The 20,588-nt window shown below is 50.9% G+C and overlaps 1 protein-coding gene across 5 annotated transcripts in view; it reads right to left on the bottom strand.

The window, feature by feature from the left end:
• Positions 1 to 13,207, bottom strand: part of nf1a (neurofibromin 1a) — a 102,765-nt gene extending 89,558 nt beyond the window's left edge. For all 5 annotated transcript variants that reach the window (XM_052078760.1, XM_052078763.1, XM_052078764.1 and 2 more), the window contains exon 1: positions 12,930 to 13,207. In XM_052078760.1, coding sequence (XP_051934720.1) covers positions 12,930 to 12,989 — 60 coding nt within the window. In that variant the 5' untranslated portion in view covers positions 12,990 to 13,207. The remainder of the gene's footprint in view (positions 1 to 12,929) is intronic.
• Between the last annotated feature and the right edge of the window lie 7,381 nt (positions 13,208 to 20,588).

Here is a 20,588-nt window from a genome sequence, read left to right as displayed (position 1 = left end):
TTGTTTGGAACCATTTTGTGTAGAAGGTTACCGTGTTCCGTGTACATATAAATAAAGGGGGTGGAGCTTCTCTGTGTTCGTCTGACAGTGACGGTGCGCTGAGGCACATCGAGAGTTCAGTGGTATACACAGAACCGTAGAGAGACTTTTGCGCGAGAAAGACCAACAAAATCAACATTGCCTGACTGCTGTGTTCAAAGCAAACGAAGTATGCAACCATGGTTTAAATCCACTATAGGCTGAGTACTAGTTTACCTTAGATGTGCACTTTATAAAGTTATATTGCTCTGTTTTGATTTCATTAAAAAAGCTGTTAAAGCAGCTGTTGTGTGACAACATATTTTTTTTACTGTTGTTGATGGACAGTAATTTTGTGTGAGAGATTATCTGTGAATAGCTGTTCCAAGTGAAAAATGTTCATGTAAAATTGAAAATCGAAAATGTTGTTTCAGTAAGTATTTGCATTTTGCACATAGAAAACTGATTCATGATTCCATGTTGACGAGCGCATTAAAACGGGGGAAAAAATAGGACAAAAAAATATAATAGGAAATTCAGAAACGATAAAAAATTTATGAGTAATCACAATTAATTATGAGTTGAATTGATTTAATTATGACAGTTGCGTTTTCTATATCTCCATCCATCCATCCATCATCTACCGCTTATCCGGGGCCGGGTCGCGGGGGCAACAGCTTTAGCAGGGAAGCCCAGACTTCCCTCTTCCTAGCTACTTCTTCCAGCTCTCCCCGGGGGATCCCGAGTCGTTCCCAGGCAAGCTGGGTGACATGGTCTCTCCAGCGTGTCCTGGGTCTTCCTCGGGGTCTCCTCCCGGTGGGACATGAACGGAACACCTCACCGGGGAGGCGCTCAGGAGGCATCCGAATCAGATGCCCAAGCCACCTCATCTGGCTCCTCTCGATGTGGAGGAGAAGCGGCTCGACTCTGAGCCCCTCCCGGATGACTGAGCTTCTCACCTTATCTCTAAGGGAGAGCCCGGACACCCTGCGGAGAAATTTCAGCCGCTTGTATCCGGGATCTCGTTCTTTCGGTCACGACCCATAGCTCGTGACCATAGGTGAGGGTTGGGACGTAGATCGACCGGTAAATTGAGAGCTTCGCCTTTTGGCTCAGCTCCTTTTTCACCACGACAGACCGATAAAACGTCCGCATCACAGCAGACGCTGCACCGATCCGCCTGTCGATCTCCTGCTCCCTCCTACCCCCACTCGCGAACAAGACCCCAAGATACTTGAACTCCTCCACTTGGGGCAAGATCTCCTCCCCGACCCGGAGGGGGCACTCCACCCTTTTCCGACTGAGGACCATGGTTTCAGATTTGGAGGTGCTGAATTTCATCCCAACCGCTTCACACTCGGCTGCGAAACGCTCCAGTGAGAGTTGGAGAGCCCCGTTTGAAGGAGCCAACAGCACCACATCATCTGCAAAAAGCAGGGATGCAATACTGAGGCCCCCAAAACGGACCCCCTCAACGCTTCGGCTGCGCCTAGAAATTCTGTCCATAAAGGTTATGAACAGAATCGGCGACAAAGGGCAGCCTTGGCGGAGTCCTACCTCCACTGGAAACGATTCCGACTTACTGCCGGCAATGCGAACCAAACTCTGACATCAGTGGTATAGTGACCGAACAGCCCGTATCAGGGGGTTCGGTACCCCATAGCCACGAAGCACCCCCCACAGAACTCCCCGAGGGACACGGTCAAACGCCTTCTCCAAGTCCACAAAACACATGTAGACTGGTTGGGCGAATTCCCACATACCCTCAAGGACCCTGCTAAGGGTGTAGAGCTGGTCCACTGTTCCACGGCCGGGACGAAAACCACACTGCTCCTCCTCAATCTGAGGCTCGACTTCCTGACGGACCCTCCTCTCCAGCACCCCTGAATAGACCTTACCAGGGAGGCTGAGGAGTGTGATCCCTCTGTAGTTGGAACACACCCTCCGGTCCCCCTTTTTAAAAAGAGGGACTACCACCCCGGTCTGCCAATCCAGAGGCACTCTCCCTGTTGACCACGCGATGTTGCAGAGGCGTGTCAACCAGGACAGCCCCACAACATCCAGAGCCTTGAGGAACTCCGGGCGGATCTCATCCACCCCTGGGGCCTTGCCACCGAGGAGCTTTTTAACCACATCGGTGACTTCAGCCACAGAGATAGGAGAGCCCACCTCAGAGTCCCCAGGCTCTGCTTCCTCTAAGGAAGGCGTGTTGGTGGAGTTGAGGAGGTCTTCGAAGTACTCTGCCCACCGGTTCACAACGTCCCAAGTCGAAGTCAGCAGCGCCCCATCCCCACTGTACACAGTGTTAGTGGTGCAATGCTTCCCCCTCCTGAGACGTCGGATGGTGGACCAGAATTTCCTCGAAGCCGTCCGGAAGTCGGCTTCCATGGCCTCACCGAACTCTTCCCACACTCGGGTTTTTGCCTCGGCGACCACCGAAGCCGCGGCCCGCTTGGCCAATCGATACCCGTCAGCTGCCTCTGGGGTCCATAAAGGCTCGATAGGACTCCTTCTTCAGCTTGACGGCATCCCTTACTGCTGGTGTCCACCAGCGAGTACGGGGGTTGCCGCCACGACAGGCACCAACCACCTTACGGCCACAACTCAGATTGGCCGCCTCAACAATAGAGGCACGGAACATGGTCCACTCGGGCTCAATGTCCCCCGCCTCCCCCAGAACATGGGAAAAGCTCTGTCGGAGGTGGGAGTTGAAACTCCTTCTGACAGGGGATTCCGCCAGACGCTCCCAACAAACCCTCACAATACGTTTGGGTCTGCCAGGATGGACCGGCATCTTCCCCCACCATCGGAGCCTACTCACCACCAGGTGGTGATCAGTTGACAGCTCCGCCCCTCTCTTCACCCGAGTGTCCAGAACATGCGGCCGCTAATCCGATGATACAACTACAAAGTCGATCATCTAACTGCGGCCTAGGGTGTCCTCGTGCTAAGTGCACATATGGACACTCTTATTTTTGAACAAGGTGTTCGTTATGGACAATCCGTGACGAGCACAGAAGTCCAATAACAAAACACCACTCGGGTTCTGATCGGGGGGGCCGTTCCTCCCAATCACGCCCCTCCAGGTCTCACTGTCATTGCCCACATGAGCATTGAAGTCCCCCAGCAGAACAAGGGAGTCCCCAGCAGGAGTACTCTCCAGCACACCCTCCAGGGACTCCAAAAAGGGTGGGTATGCTGAGCTGCTGTTTGGTGCATATGCACAAACAACAGTCAGGACCCGTCCACCCACCCGAAGGCGGAGGGAGGCAACCCTCTCGTCTACCGGTGTGAACCCCAATGTACAGGCACTGAGCCGGGGGGCAATGAGTATGCCCACACCTGCTCTGCGCCTCTCACCGTGAACAACTCCAGAGTGGAAGAGAGTCCAACCCCTCTCGAGAGAACTGGTACCAGAACCCAGGCTGTGTGTGGAGGCAAGTCCGACTATATCCAGTCGGAAATTCTCTGCCTCACACACCAGCTCGGGCTCCTTCCCTGCCAGAGAGGTGACATTCCATGTCCCAAGAGCTAGCTTCTGCAGCCGAGGATCGGACCGCCAGGGTCCCCGCCTTTGGCTGCCGCCCAGCTCACATTGCACCCGACCCCTTTGGCCCCTCTCATGGGTGGTGAGCCCATGGGAAGGGGGACCCACGTTGCCTCTTCGGGCTGTGCCCGGCCGGGTCCCATGGGTGTAGGCCCGGCCACCAGGCGCTTGCCAACGAGCCCCACCTCCAGGCCTGGCTCCAGAGGGGGGCCCCGGTGACCCGCGTCCGGGCAAGGGAAACCGAGATCCATTTATCGTAATCATCATTGGGGTCTTTGAGCCGTGCTTTGTCTGGCCCCTCACCTAGAACCTGTTTGCCATGGGTGACCCTGCCAGGGGCATAAAGCCCCAGACAACTTAGCTTCTAGGATCATTGGGACACACAAACCCCTCCATCACGGTAAGGTGACGACTCACGGAGGGGTTTTCTATTTCTATACAGTATATCTCTATCAGTACTTTCTATATCTATACAGTATATATATATACATACACACACACACACACACACGCGCGCGCGCAGACACACACACACACTTTTTTTTTAAACCACCATAGGTCAATATCATAATTGATACATCGTGAGCCCAAGTGTTATTAAAATGAGACAGAGGTTTTTTTTTTAAATAATTTTAAAAACTTAGTTATTGTGGGTGTCCCGCTGGGCCAGTGGTTAGCACGTCGATCACGCATTGCAGAGGTGCAGGGTTCATTCCGGGTCTGGCCTGTATGGAGTTTGCATGTTCTCCCCGTGCCTGTGTGGGTTTTCTCTGGGTACTCCGGTTTCCTCGCACATTCCCAAAACATGCGTGGCAGGTTAATGGAACAGTAGTCTAAATTGTCCCTACGTGTGAGTGTGAGCGCAGATCACCGTTTGTCTGTGTGCCCTGCGATTGATTGGCTGGTGTAGCAACCACAAATGCCCTCTGAGAACTCTGACATTTGAATTTCGCGCCGCGAGACTGATCAGCCAATCGGCGGCCCCCGCTGCCGCTCGCTACCAACCAATCACAGCCCCCGGGTGGGCTGGACGTTTGTTTACACTAACGTCCGCTTTGCTGGTATATAAATGATCGTACGTGTGCTGAATAAAAACAGTGTACCACCGCTCTTCGAGTACTTCACTTCACTTCGCCGGGCCGTCGCTCCTTACAACTGGTGACCCTTCGCCGTTCTCAACACGCAACCTTCGAGACTCAAGATGTCGACAACTCCACCCCCGCAGACGCCGTCCGACAACAACCTCGCAATCCACGCCGTCTCGATGAAACTGCCGCCTTTCAGCACTCAGGAACCCGTTTCCTGGTTTCGCCGGGCCGAAGTACAATTCCGCCTCCGGAAAGTCACAGATCCGAGAACAAAAGCGGACTACGTCTTAGAAGCCGTCCCCGACGGCGTTTTCCAGCACGTTTCGGCATGGTTGGACCAACAAGACGACGAAATCACATACGACTCGTTGAAAGATCACCTGCTGAAAGAGTATACTCTTACCGTCAGCGCCCGCGCCAAACGACTGCTCGCCATGCCCAGTCAGGATCTAGGCGACCGCACAGCTCTCAGTTTGTGGAACGAGATGCAGTCACTCGCCCGACTACCCGGCGCCGATCCGTCTACTGGCCAGCCTCGCAGAGTCGACCTCATGCGCGAACTATGGCTACAGTCCATCCCGTCCTCAGTTCGCGCCGCCCTCCACGACGCCAATACACTGTCAATGTCCGCACTAGTCGCCAAAGCCGATGACCTGATTACCGCGACCAGAGCCGCCGAGAAATCGACGCCGGTTGCCGCCGCCTGCAGCGCACTAGCCCCGCCCAATGTGGACGCAGACATCAATGCCGTACGCCACCGTCCAGGCCCACCGCATGATCGCCGTCAAGCTCCGCCCCAGAACCAGTGGTCCCGCGGCTACATGCTACCGTCTGGTATTTGCAGCTACCATAGCAAGTTCGGCAGAGACGCGAGAAACTGCCTCCCGAACTGCAAGTTCTCAAAAAACGCCACGGCCACCCGCCGACAGTAACGCCGGCGGCGTGGCGCCCTCATCACAGTTACGTTTGCACGATCGCCAACCCGAACCAGGGGTTCTACATCACCGATGCCATCTCCAATCGCGAATTCCTGGTCGACACCGGAGCATGCCGCTCCATCTACCCCGCCACAGACCAAAAGCGACGTCACAACCAGCCATGCCAAGTCAAACTCGTGGCCGCCAATGGTACGCCCATCGCCACGTATGGATGCCGCCGCATCCACATCAAGATCGCCAACCGCCGATACGCCTGGGACTTCATTATCGCTGACGTGAGGACACCACTGCTCGGAGCCGATTTCCTCGGGCACCATAACCTACTGGTCGATGTCGGCAACCGAAGAATGCTGAATCTCCAATCGTTCCAGTCCACCGACCTCGTCGCCCGGGTCCAAGAAAACGTCAACGCCTGTGCATTCACAACCAACGACCCATACGAGCACCTACTAACCGAGTACGCCGACGTCTTCAAACCCGAACTTCACCAGACGCCGGGGAAAGCAGCGAAACACGGAATCTTCCACCATATCGAGACAAAAGGACCACCCATCTATTCCAAGTTCCGACGCCTCTCGCCCGACAAACTCAAGGCCGCTAAACAAGCTTTCGCCGAAATGGAAAGGATGGCACTCTGCAAGAAAGCATCCAGTCCATGGGCATCACCGCTGCACATGGTAAAAAAGACTGACGGTTCATGGCGGCCGTGTGGAGACTACCGCCTGCTGAATGTGAAGACGGAACCGGATCACTATCCCCTACCCAACATCGCGGACATCACCAACGAGTTGGACGGCGCCAGATACTTCACGAAACTGGACCTCTTGAAAGGTTATTTTCAAGTTCCCGTCCACGAGCCCGACGTCCCCAAAACAGCGATCATCACGCCGTTCGGCTCCTACGTCTTCTACTACTCAACGTTCGGTCTTCGCAACTCCGGCGCCACCTTTCAACGCCTCATGGACAGCATCCTCGGCGAACTGTCGTACTGTGTATGTTACGTCGACGACATCCTCATCCATTCGAAGACGAAGGCAGAACATCACGACCACGTCCGAAACGTCCTCCAACTGCTCCGCGACAACGGCTTGGTAGCACGACGAGACAAGTGCGTTTTCGGCGCGTCGAAAGTAGAGTTCCGAGATCGACGTTTCCGGAGTCCGCCGCCTGCCCGCTAAAGTCAACGCCATCCACAAGTTCCCTACGCCAAAAACGATCAAGACTCTCCAAGAGTTCACTGGGATGGTGAACTATTACCATCGTTTCCTGCCTCGCCTCGCCCACGTCATGGTCCCGCTATACGATGCGCTCAGCGGCAACCCGAAACACCTGGAATGGACCCCCGCCCAGAGCAAATCGTTCGAAGCTACGAAAGCCGCCCTCGCCAAGGCCGCGACATTGACATTCCCGAAGCCGGCGGCTCCGCTTCAACTGACGACCGACGCAAGTAACGTTGCTGTAGGAGGTGTGGTGGAGCAGGTCATCAACGGTATCCCGCAACCTCTGGGATTCTTCAGTCAGAAGTTACGGCAACCTGAAACCCGATACAGTACGTTCGACCGCGAACTTCTCGCCGTATACCTGGCTGTGCGACATTTCCGCCACCTGCTGGAAGGAACGCCGTTCAAGATCCGTACCGACCACCGCCCCCTCGTACACGCCTTCACCAAAGCTGGGGACCCGTGGTCCGTCCGTCAGCAGCGTCATCTCTCCGCCATCGCAGAATTCGGATGCGAGATAGAGTACGTCCCTGGTGAAAAGAATCCAGTAGCCGACGCCCTGTCACGAGTGGAAATCAACGCCGTCCATCTTGGCGTCGACTACGGAGCCATCGCCGACGCCCAAGTGGCTGATCAGAAGGGCACCGCTGACTATCGTCAGTCCGTCACAGGCCTGAGATGGGAAGACGTACCGTTTGGCGACGACGGACGCACCTTACTCTGCGATGTGAGCAGGCAACGTCCTCGGCCACTCATCCCGAAAACGCTCCGACGTCAAATGTTCGATATTATCCATGGTTTATCACACCCGTCTGGAAGATCAACCGCCAAACTGATGACCGAGAAGTTTGTATGGCATGGAATCAACAAAGACGTACGAGCCTGGGCTCGCAACTGCCTCCAATGCCAAGCCAGTAAGATCGGCCAACATACAGAATCCGGTATCGGCCAGTTTCCACAACCCCGACGTCGCTTCGGCCATCTTCACGTCGACATAGTTGGACCGCTGCCACCTTCAGACGGCTACCAGTATCTCTTCACGTCCACCGAGCGGTCGACTCGATGGCCTGAGGCGATCCCAATGAAAGGAGCCACTGCACAAGACTGCGCCGCCGCCCTTCTCCAAGGCTGGGTCAGCAGATTCGGAGTCCCTGACGATATCACCTCCGACCGAGGTTCTTCATTCACGTCACAGCTCTGGACCGCCCTTGGTCAGCTCATGGGAACGACTGTGCATCATACGACTGCTTTCAACCCCGCCGCCAACGGAATGGCCGAGCGCACTCACCGCACGTTGAAGGCAGCGCTCATGGCCCGCTGCACCGGACCAGACTGGAGTGCCCAATTGCCCTGGGTACTTCTCGGAATGCGGACGACTCCGAAAGAAGGTCTCGGTGTCTCCTCAGCCGAGATGGTATTCGGTGAAACCATCGCCGTTCCCGGGGAGTTCTTCCCGTCCAGCCAAGACGCCGCCGACTCCACGGCCTATCTCGCCGATCTCCGACGCACCGTCGGAAAGTACCGACCCGTACTCCAGACCTACCAAGACCAGCGCAGCAGACGAGTACCGAAGTCGCTGTTAACCTGTACTCACGTTTTCGTAAGGAACGACGCCCACCGCCCGCCTCTAACTCGACCATACCGCGGCCCGTACGCCGTGGAGCAACGTAACGACAAGGCCTACCGCCTCAACATCCATGGTCGACAGGATTGGGTCTCAATCGACCGCCTGAAACCGGCCTACCACGACGACGACGAACCCGCGCCGCTGACCATCACTCGAGCCGGACGCGCCGTCCGCCCGCCCGACCGCCTGCACGCCCAACCATGAACTTTCATCACTATCCTAATTCGGACTCAGCCTGCCAAGGACTTTCTAACAGGGGAGTATTTGTAGCAACCACAAATGCCCTCTGAGAACTCTGACATTTGAATTTCGCGCCGCGAGACTGATCAGCCAATCGGCGGCCCCTGCTGCCGCTCGCTACCAACCAATCACAGCCCCCGGGTGGGCTGGACGTTTGTTTACACTAAGGTCCGCTTTGCTGGTATATAAATGATCGTACGTGTGCTGAATAAAAACAGTGTACCACCGCTCTTCGAGTACTTCACTTCACTTCGCCGGGCCGTCGCTCCTTACACTGGCAACCAGTTCAGGGTGTAGGCTACAGCATGCCCCTCAACCCTGGTGAGGATTACTGGATCAGAAAATGGATGGATGAATGGATGGATGGACGAATTTCATTATTTGTAAGCCACTGAGACATGTTTGCACTGTGGTTGAGAGAGGAAAGTAATTTACAGAATATTTGGCAATAAAAGCTGACTTGACATGAATAAACGTTTTTCCTTAACACTGTGCTTGAATGTAGAAAAAATGTACCGTATTTTCACGACTATAAGGCGCCATTAAAAGTCTTAAATTTTCTCCAAAATGGACAGGACGCCTTATGGTGCGGAGCGTCCTTTATATGCGCTGAGTTCCAAAATCTGACTGACAGCCGACACGCTGTTTATATAGAGAAAAGGCGGGAAGTCGGCCAATCAGGGAAGGGTGGGCGTGTATATATACATATATGGAGAGGGAGAGAGAGGGAGAGAGAGGACAGGCAAGCTAGTCCGCCAATGGTGAAGGGTGGGCGTGTAAGTGGACGCCTCAAGCCAGTACCAACACTTGTATAGAGTGTGGCAATGTGCATTGTTGCAAAACAACTCCGGTTTTGGTTTCTAAGAACCCCTGAAAATAAATTCGACAAAAAGACACGCCTACGAAGCTCAGTTCAAACTTAAAGCCACCGGTTATGCTTTTGGCATGCGTGCCCATCTCACAGCAGCGGTGAAAAAAACAAGTCAAGCAAATGGACTCTGAGCTTGCCGTTATTCCCGGAGGGTTGACTAAAGAACTCCAACCGCTGGACATTGGCATCAACCGGGCGTTCAAAGTAAAGTTGCAAACGGCATGGGAACAATGGATGATCGGTGGCAAACACAACTTCACAAAGAGTGAGAGGCAGCACTTGGCGAGTTACGCCACAATACGCAACAACGAGAGGGAACGCGGCGTTTTTGATGGATTACGGTACTTGCACAATTGTTCAATTCCTTCTACACACACACGCGCTGCCACCATGTTTCGCTCTGTTCTTTACTTTCAAATGTGGGAAAGCTTCACACGAGAGAAATGTTGACTTTGCTGTTGCTACTCCTTCTTTCCGCTCGGCAATGCGTAGCAACTCACACTAGCATGTGATGCATTCAATGACAACTGAGATGTGCAGTCCTCTGCTTCTGATACAGAGGATGAGGACTTTGATGGATTTCTGGGTGATGATTGATCGATAAACGTGAGAACATTGTACGATGGCTAAATAAAATACACCCGAACTCAGTTCTGCTTTTGTTGCCTTTTTAAAAACGTGTTTTTATCTTATCTGTATGTCTTGGCATGCTACCGTATGCTTCAAGCTAACGTGTTAGAGTGCGCTCGTGCATGCCGTATGTTTAAGCTGGCGTATGTTTTACCACTGTAAAACTGCGGCCATTAGTACGATGCGTCCTGTGTATGTGTAAAATACAGAAATGTCACCCATTAATGAGACTGCGGCCATTAGTACGATGCGTCGAATAGTCGTGAAAATACGGTACTAAAGTAATGATCAGTTAAATGTACTGAAAATATTTTATGAAAATCATACACCAATAAATGTTTTTAAAAAACAATCCTGAACAGCCTCTTGTCGACCCTCTCAGTGGTCAGGATTTTTGGGGGCACGGGGCTAAATGGCGATGAGCCGATGCAAATACAGATCAGCACGTGTTGTCCCTCCCTGCGATACAAGTGCCCTCATTTCATCCGTGGAGATTCAGTGTCCTCCTCTCTCTCCTCAGGAATGTCATTTCATTGGTGCTGTATGTTGCACATGTAGCACATTTGACAAAGTTAACTTGACACGCACACACCACACAGAAACACACAGAAACACAAACTGACACACAAACACACTTGAAATCGCTGGTACTTCTTTTAACCAATCAGATTGTAGATTCACCTCTGGAACGCCATCTCTGCTGCGGGTGGTAAGTGAGTTTCTTTGTCCTCTCTTTGGTTTAGTTACGTGTAACTTCTGATTGGTTAAGCTCTGCTTGATTTACTATTGAGGACGATGTCAGACCAGGATTAAAAAGTCACTTTCAAGGCACACTTTTAAAACTGGATGCCAGGTTTAGCAGTATATGTGAAATCCACTTCTTTAATGCCACACATTGTCCTCCTTTGAATGCGTTTATAAATTAGATATTTATGTTGTATGATTGCTCAACAGTACACATCTAACCTATGTAGTCAAAAAGCTTGATGTGAGGACGTTGTTAAGATCCACCCGCCTCTCATTTTAACATCAGGCTAACTTATACAACCACAACATAAATGCAAAATAAATAATGAGATAATTTTTTTTGGGCCCTCGATGAGTGTGGTGTAGATGAACCTGACTGGCTGGCACATAATTCTGACTTCAATCCAAAAACTGAAAAATATTTTACATTTACTTTCGATCTGGAGTCTAATCTTTCTTTTGGTAAGACGCACGTTTGTCTTGCAATAGCACCCACTATAATGTGGGCCTTGATGGATCGGTCAAAATCATGTGAAATGGCTGGCACTGAAGGGGTATTTCTTTTGAAAAAATGACTAGGATTGAATGAATTAAGAACTGTGATCCAAGTCAACCCGCCAGCAGCAAATTTCCCTTTTTGCTTCAATAAAACCCTAAATCTCCACTACACATCGTCAAATGGAAAGTCATCACCGTAGTAATTGTTGTCAAACTACAGTTTGACCGAGGAACATCCATCATTTTCTATCCTGCTCATCCTCATTGCTTGGAGCATATCCCATCTGATTTTGGACAAAGCAAACGTGTGCCGGAACTGGACTTTTATTTTTTCATTCATTCAAAAAAATAACACAAACCTTTCATTTACTTGAGCTGCCCGGTACCTGTAACCAATTGTATTCAACTTTCAGGTCTCAGTTATTCACACAAGGATAAGCTGCATCTTGCACTTTGCAAGCCGAGTCAGACGGGAAATTATGGATCCAACTTCCCCGACCAAAACAGTGCGATACCATTTCACTTGATACGAGGCTTAATGAAACAAATATCCTGGCAAAGCATGGGGACGGAATGATTCCAAAAACACAAGAAAACTGCACGAAGGGATTTGCTGAATAATTATGGTAGCAATGACCAAGAAATTGAAGTAACTCCAAAGCCATATTATCCTAAAAGCAGTAATCCAGTCTAAACCCAACTACAATCCGTAATCATTGGCAGCTAAAGTGTGGCGCCAAGACCCCTTAAATCTAGACACAGTTGATTTAAGTTTTAATGGCAGGCAATCACACAAACTACTCGTCAGATATCCATTTATATTATCTCTTCATGGGTAATTCAAACTAGTATCTTCCACCCACACAGCCAACTACTTCCTATTCAATGAGTTACTTTGCAAGGTGCATTTATACTTTGCTGAGAAAAATATCCTGTTATCGTCCCACAAGTTTCAAGTCAAATGATACATCTTTACACTGTACACAAACTGGAAAACGTCGGCATTTAATAAGGAACGACAAACATTTAAGTGTGGGGTCAGCAAATTTAAGATTGCTCCATTTAATCTTCGGCAGTCTTCTGCTCGTGTGAAATAGGTGTCAGTGCCAGTCCTGTCACATCTTATTTGTTTACAACATAGAGGTAGGCCTGCTAACATTTGCTGACCAAGCTACGTGAAACATGGGTTACTTGTCTTTAGATTAATGTAGATCGCTACCGTGTAAACCTAGCGCGTGGAGTTTAGTTTGTTTGTTGCCGATGACTGACGAAGTCTGTGGAGAAACGAGAAGAACTGACAAACGTGACGATAGATGGTGAGAATGACGCTAGCTACAAATGCCTCACTGTTTTGCAGTCGGGACAAGCAATACAGTACGCATTCCTCCCGTCAGACACTTCTTTACGCTAAACCGGGGACTCATTTCCTCAACGTTAGTACGATTGCGCAATTGACAAGCCTAATGATGCACCCTGGCTTATTCCATCATAGAAATCCATCTTACCTGCTCATCAAATCTAGTAATCACGGCCTGGACCCATTCCACTGGTTTGTGAGCCGCCATGGCCGGGCGGAAAGACACCGCAGCGTTTGTGTTGCTAAGTCCACGTATGGGGATGGGTCAGTCAAGCTAAAAAATGCATGGAAATCTGTCCTGAATCGATGGGAGCGGACCAAAGGGGCGAGTATTTGTCTATTTCTGTACAATTCACCATGCCACCGCCATTAAAACACCACCGGAAGTCTTCTTCAGAGGAATTGATAGGAGGCGTTGGAGAACAGGATCGAGCTGACTTGAATAATAAAATACTACATCCATGCTGAGTCTTCAAAATAATAGACTTGCTAATCTGTCTTCATCCGTGGTTCTGTACCAGCTGTGAAAATGTATGGACGCAAGTACGAGATGGGAGGAACGGGACCGGGGGGGCAAGCACAAAACTGCTTTTATAATCTCTCTCTCTCTCTCTCTCTCTCTCTCTCTCTCTCTCTCTCTCTCTCTCTCTCTCTCTCTCTCTCTCTCTCTCTCTCTCTCTCTCTCTCTATATATATATATATATATATATATATATATATATCCTGCTATATATATATATATATATATATATATATATATATATATATATATATATATATACACACACACACACACACACACACACACACACACACACACACGCTTCAGGAGAACATGCAGACCATTCACCAGGAATTTGTGGTCAAAATATATGCTCATTGAGGGTGCGCATAATCATCTATCAAGATGAAATCACATCCAGCGTGGGCGAAAGGGGCACTAATCGGAAACCCATCAAGCACTGTCCAGCCCAGATGCTGTGGCTGATATTGCAAATTACCCAGAGCAGTGGTTCTTAACCTTGCTTGAGGTACCGAACCCAACCAGTTTATATGCAATTTCACTGAACTCTTCATTAGTGAAAAATAAAAATATGTTTTTAACAAATTCATTAAAAAATTACATTTCATAAAAACAGAAAAAAGTAAATAAAATTACATGGCATTCGTATAGTTTTGAAAATTGTATGATGTATGATCAGGACAGTCACACTGTGACTACTGAGCAGACAAAATTTCCTGCAGTACTGATTGAACAAGCAATTGTTAGGGGTGAAAGTGGCCTTCTTTCCCCCGCGTGTTCGTTGAATTTCGGACAAGGAGAATGTTAGTCATCATCATCTTCTGAGCCGCTTGATCCTGATTAGGGTCGCGGGGGGTGCTGGAGCCTATCGCAGCTGTCTTCGGGCAGTAGGCAGGGGACACCCTGAATCGGTTGCCAGCCTATCGCAGGGCACACAGAAACGAACAACCTTTCACACTCACACTCACACCTAGGGACAATTTAGAGTGTTCAACCAGCCTGTCACGCATGTTTTTGGAATGTGGGAGGAAACCGGAGCATCCGGAGAAAACCCACGCAGGCCCGGAGAGAACATGCAAACTCCACACAGGGAGGCCGGAGCTGGAATCGAACCCGGTACCTCTGCACTGTGAAGGCGACGTGCTAACCACTGGACTACGGGGCCGTCCATCATCTACCGCTTATCCGGGGCCGGGTCGCGGGGGCAACAGCTTTAGCAGGGAAGCCCAGACTTCCCTCTCCCTAGCTACTTCTTCCAGCTCTCCCCGGGGGATCCCGAGTCGTTCCCAGGCAAGCTGGGTGACATAGTCTCTCCAGCGTGTCCTGGGTCTTCCTCGGGGTCTCCTCCCGGTGGGACATGACCGGAACACCTCACCAGGGAGGCGCTCAGGAGGCATCTGAATCAGATGCCCAAGCCACCTCATCTGGCTCCTCTCGATGTGGAGGAGAAGCGGCTCGACTCTGAGCCCCTCCCGGATGACTGAGCTTCTCACCTTATCTCTAAGGGAGAGCCCGGACACCCTGCGGAGAAAACTCATTTCGGCCGCTTGTATCCGGGATCTCGTTCTTTCGGTCACGACCCATAGCTCGTGACCATAGATGAGGGTTGGGACGTAGATCGACCGGTAAATTGAGAGCTTCGCCCTTTGGCTCAGCTCCTTCTTCACCACGACAGACCGATACAACGTCCGCGTCACAGCAGACGCTGCACCGATCCGCCTGTCGATCTCCCGCTCCCTCCTACCCCCACTCGTGAACAAGACCCCAAGATACTTGAACTCCTCCACTTGGGGCAAGATCTCCTCCCCGACCCGGAGGGGGCACTCCACCCTTTTCCGACTGAGGACCATGGTTTCAGATTTGGAGGTGCTGATTTTCATCCCAACCGCTTCACATTCGGCTGTGAAACGCTCCAGTGAGAGTTGGAGAGCCCCGTTTGAAGGAGCCAACAGCACCACATCATCTGCAAAAAGCAGGGATGCAATACTGAGGCCCCCAAAACGGACCCCATCAACGCTTCGGCTGCGCCTAGAAATTCTGTCCATAAAGGTTATGAACAGAATCGGCGACAAAGGGCAGCCTTGGCGGAGTCCTACCCTCACTGGAAACGATTCCGACTTACTGCCGGCAATGCAAACCAAACTCTGACATCGGTGGTACAGTGACCGAACAGCCCGTATCAGGGGGTTCGGTACCCCATACCCACGAAGCACCCCCCACAGAACTCCCCGAGGGACACGGTCAAACGGCTTCTCCAAGTCCACAAAACACATGTAGACTGGTTGGGCGAATTCCCACATACCCTCAAGGACCCTGTCAAGGGTGTAGAGCTGGTCCACTGTTCCACGGCCGGGACGAAAACCACACTGCTCCTCCTCAATCTGAGGCTCGACTTCCCGATGGACCCTCCTCTCCAGCACCCCTGAATAGACCTTACCAGGGAGGCTGAGGAGTGTGATCCCTCTGTAGTTGGAACACACCCTCCGGTCCCCCTTTTTAAAAAGAGGGACTACCACCCCGGTCTGCCAATCCAGAGGCACTCTCCCTGTTGACCACGCGATGTTGCAGAGGCGTGTCAACCAAGACAGCCCCACAACATCCAGAGCCTTGAGGAACTGCCACCGAGGAGCTTTTTAACCACATCGGTGACTTCAACCACAGAGATACGAGAGCCCACCTCAGAGTCCCCAGGCTCTGCTTCCTCCAAGGAAGGCGTGTTGGTGGAGTTGAGGAGGTCTTCGAAGTACTCTGCCCACCGGTTCACAACGTCCCGAGTCGAAGTCAGCAGCGCCCCATCCCCACTGTACACAGTGTTAGTGGTGCACTGCTTCCCCCTCCTGAGACGTCGGATGGTGGACCAGAATTTCCTCGAAGCCGTCCGGAAGTCGGCTTCCATGGCCTCACCGAACTCTTCCCAGGCTCGGGTTTTTGCCTCGGCGACCACCGAAGCCGCGGTCCACTTGGCCAGTCGATACCCGTCAGCTGCCTCTGGGGTCCCACAGGCCATAAAGGCTCGACAGGACTCCTTCTTCAGCTTGACGGCATCCCTTACTGCTGGTGTCCACCAGCGAGTACGGGGGTTGCCGCCACGACAGGCACCAACCACCTTACGGCCACAACTCAGATTGGCCGCCTCAACAATCGAGGCACGGAACACGGTCCACTCGGGTTCAATGTCCCCCGCCTCCCCCGGAACATGGGAAAAACTCTTTCGGAGGTGGGAGTTGAAACTCCTTCTGACAGGAGATTCCGCCAGACGCTCCCAACAAACCCTCACTATACGTTTGGGTCTGCCAGGACGGACCGGCATCTTCCCCCACCATCGGAGCCTACTCACCACCAGGTGGTGATCAGTTGACAGCTCCGCCCCTCTCTTCACCCGAGTGTCCAGAACATGCGGCCGCAAATCCGATGATACAACAACAAAGTCGATCATCGAACTGCGACCTAGGGTGTCCTGGTGCCAAGTGCACATATGGACACCCTTATGTTTGAACAAGGTGTTCGTTGTGGACAATCCGTGACGAGCACAGAAGTCCAATAACAAAACACCACTCGGGTTCAGATCGGGGGGCCGTTCCTCCCAATCACGCCCCTCCAGGTCTCACTGTCATTGCCCACGTGAGCATTGAAGTCCCCCAGCAGAACAAGGGAGTCCCAAGCAGGAGTACTCTCCAGCACACCCTCCAAGGACTCCAAAAAGGGTGGGTATGCTGAGCTGCTGTTTGGCGCATATGCACAAACAACAGTCAGGACCCGTCCACCCACCCGAAGGCGGAGGGAGGCAACCCTCTCGTCTACCGGTGTGAACCCCAATGTACAGGCACTGAGCCGGGGGGCAATGAGTATGCCCACACCTGCTCTGCGCCTCTCACCGTGAGCAACTCCAGAGTGGAAGAGAGTCCAACCCCTCTCGAGAGAACTGGTACCAGAACCCAGGCTGTGTGTGGAGGCAAGTCCGACTATATCCAGTCGGAAATTCTCTGCCTCACACACCAGCTCGGGCTCCTTCCCTGCCAGAGAGGTGACATTCGATGTCCCAAGAGCTAGCTTCTGCAGCCGAGGATCGGACCGCCAGGGTCCCCGCCTTTGGCTGCCGCCCAGCTCACATAACACCCGACCCCTTTGGCCCCTCTCATGGGTGGTGAGCCCTTGGGAAGGGGGACCCACGTTGCCTCTTTGGGCTGTGCCCGACCGGGCCCCATGGGTGTAGGCCCGGCCACCAGGCGCTTGCCAACGAGCCCCACCTCCAGTTCACCGAACCCCTTAGGTTCAATTGAACCCAGGTTAAGAACCACTGACCGAGAGCAAGAATGACAGAATCTCTCAAATCAGAATTCAGTGACTCATCTCGCGTTTGTGTTGTTGATGGAAGCCCTGGTTCAAATTTGAAGTGGCCCAACCAAATACTGAGTCCACTCTGCTCACACATATTGAGTCTTGTTCGGCTGACATTACTCTTATCATTCATGGTTTTATTATGTTATTATTATGTTAGCCTTTTTATTGTTGACCGTGTCACAATGAAATGTTGCGATTCTTGATGTTGACCCCAACCTTGTTTTTTTTTTTTTTTGCCTACAAATCCAAAAATGTAAGGCAAATACGTCTTTACTTCGACCCGTGGCTCGGCAAACGTCCAATCTTAAATTTGATATACTGTATGTCATGTTACCATTTGTCAAATAAATATATTATTTGTAACTGAATAACCAGGTGTTCAATTACTTTTTTGTTGACTTTATATTTCTTTTGGCAACATCTATGTATCTATGGTTTATTGCTTTCCTTTACAGTCCTGAGATAAATACATAAAAATAAACAAATAAAAATTGAAACTCCGATCTTTTCCCACGATTCCGATAATCTGAAAATTATGGGATTTGGCCTGATTTCCGATCAAGTGATTTGGAATATTGAAGGCAATTTATGTTGAAGAAATGCTGCAAAAAGGCTTTCCTAGTTCTGCTGAATCTGTGTGCCGTAATTGGCACCTGTATTTAACACATGAATGTTGAGATACATTTCAATTTTCTTGTTTTATTATAATCGATCGCTGTAATAATAAGGAACGTGCGGAAAGGTAGGCAAGTGAGACAGTGCTGTCCTCTGCTGGCAGTTCTCTGCATGTGAAGAATAAAAAAAAAACAACAATGATGACATCAAAATATTTTCCATTGTAGTTCTATGATTCGTGCTTTACATGGATTTTGTTTTCAAAACACGAATTTAAAATGATTTCATCATTAAAATGGCAGAATTTGTATTTCCTGTTGAAGTAGTGGAGAGAGATATTGAATATTCCGTGCCTCCAGTGAACACGCACAGAAGAATTGCGACTTTGTATTTCTATCACCAATAAACGTGTCGTGGTGTACTGCACATGCTGACACTCAACCGTCTGTCTACATTACAAGAATGTGTGTGAAAAATGGCCTTTTTCTGATCAGCTCGAAGGCCGACTAAGTGCACTGTGGCGCTGCCACGATGTAGCAGTGTTGCCCTCCATTGGCGCAATGCGGAGAAAAAGCCCACAAAAATACATAACTTGAGCAAACAATAGTTTGTAAAAGACGTGCGGACCCATCGACAATCTCTTCCATCCATTTTCCAATCCGCTTTATCCTCTCAGGGGTCGTGTGGGGGTGCTGGAGCCTATTGCAGCTTCGGGCAGGCAGGGGACACCCTGAACCGTTGCCAGTCCATCTCAGAGCACAAAGAGACGAACAACAATCCGCACTCACACTCACACCCAGGGACAATTTTGAGTGTTCAATCAGCCTGCCACCCATCCATCCATTTTCCAATTTGCTTTATCCTCACAACAGTCACGGGGGTGTTGTCTTCGGGTAGAAGGCGGAAGACACTCTGGATGGGTTGCCAGCCAATCCCATGGCACACAGAGACAAACAACCATCCACGCTCACACCTTGGGACAATTTAGGGCAGGTGTAGGGAACTCCAGTTCCTCGAGAGATATAGTGTTAGAAGAATCTATGAGCAAAAATGTATCATGTTTAAAGTTTCATTTATTTGGGCACATCGAAGCGTTTGGGTGCATATCCAGCACCCCCAAATGCCTACACACAAAGGCGCCGGCCACCTGGCCGGTAAGGGTGTGGAAAATAATCGATATTAATCGATACATCGATGCGCACGTGCGCGATCCGAGTGCATCGGCTCATTCACTGGGTACGACGCGATTGACGGGTGAAATCGCGATTCATCACGATGCATTGATGGGTATCGGTAAAATCCGATTCAAGCGCTGTTTTATTCATGTTAAACGTCACATATCTGCCCTTTCCTGGGCGCAATGAATGCACCATCATTGCTTTGCGTTTTGTGTTGAATACGGACGGTAGCCGTGCGTCACATACAGTCCAGTACACAACTAGCGAAACATTATGGAAGTTAGCGCAATGGGAGGCGAGGAAACTACTATATTTAATGCAGCCGCAACATTCAAATCTTATGTTTGGAAATATTACGGCTTCGAAAAGAAAGACGGAAAGCTTGATAAAACCTCCGTAATTTGCAAGGAATGTCGCACTAAGAAGCCATACAACGGCAGAACCACAAATATGCAGACCCACTTAAAACGATGGCACCAGATCACCAGATCACCGACAAGTTTCCCTCCCGCTCCCCCGCTTCCACGCCCAGTTCCTCGTCGGACACCGGAGAAACCAGGCCAGGATCAGAAAAAAATTGCCTCTTATTTTGGGAGTCCCCTTGCAACTCACAGTGACCGCGCAATGGCTATAACTAAGGCCACTGCTTATTTCATATGCAAAGACCTCCAGCCTTAGCGTGGTGGACAACGAGGGTTTCAGACAGCTCGTGCACGTTTTGGAACCCAGGTATAGAATACCAGATAGGTCTGTGTTCACTTACAAACATATTCCCGATGTGTACAACAAAGTGAGAAGTGAGATTACTGTGTCGCTGAACAGTGCGCAAAGAGTTGCACTTACAGTGGATGGGTGGACATCTTGCGCTATTGATTCATATATACAGTATATATATCCTCATCTCACCCCTCGGGTGGTTTCCGTCCCTCATTCAGCTCGGGTCCTCTACCAGAGGCCAGGAAGCTTGAGGGTTCTGCGCAGTATCCTTGCTGTTCCCAGCACTGCACATTTCTGGACTGAGATGTCCGATGTTGTTCCAGGGATCTGTTGCAACCACTCATCTAGTTTGGGGGTCACTGCCCCGAGTGCTCCGACCACCACAGGCACGACTGTCACCTTTACCTTCCAGGCTCTCTCCAGCTCCTCTCTG

The sequence above is a fragment of the Hippocampus zosterae genome, chromosome 10, assembly GCF_025434085.1.
Source record: "Hippocampus zosterae strain Florida chromosome 10, ASM2543408v3, whole genome shotgun sequence".
In the NCBI taxonomy this organism is placed as follows: domain Eukaryota; kingdom Metazoa; phylum Chordata; class Actinopteri; order Syngnathiformes; family Syngnathidae; genus Hippocampus; species Hippocampus zosterae.
Note: the sequence above shows the minus strand (reverse complement) of the source record. Positions and strands in the feature narration are given on the sequence as shown.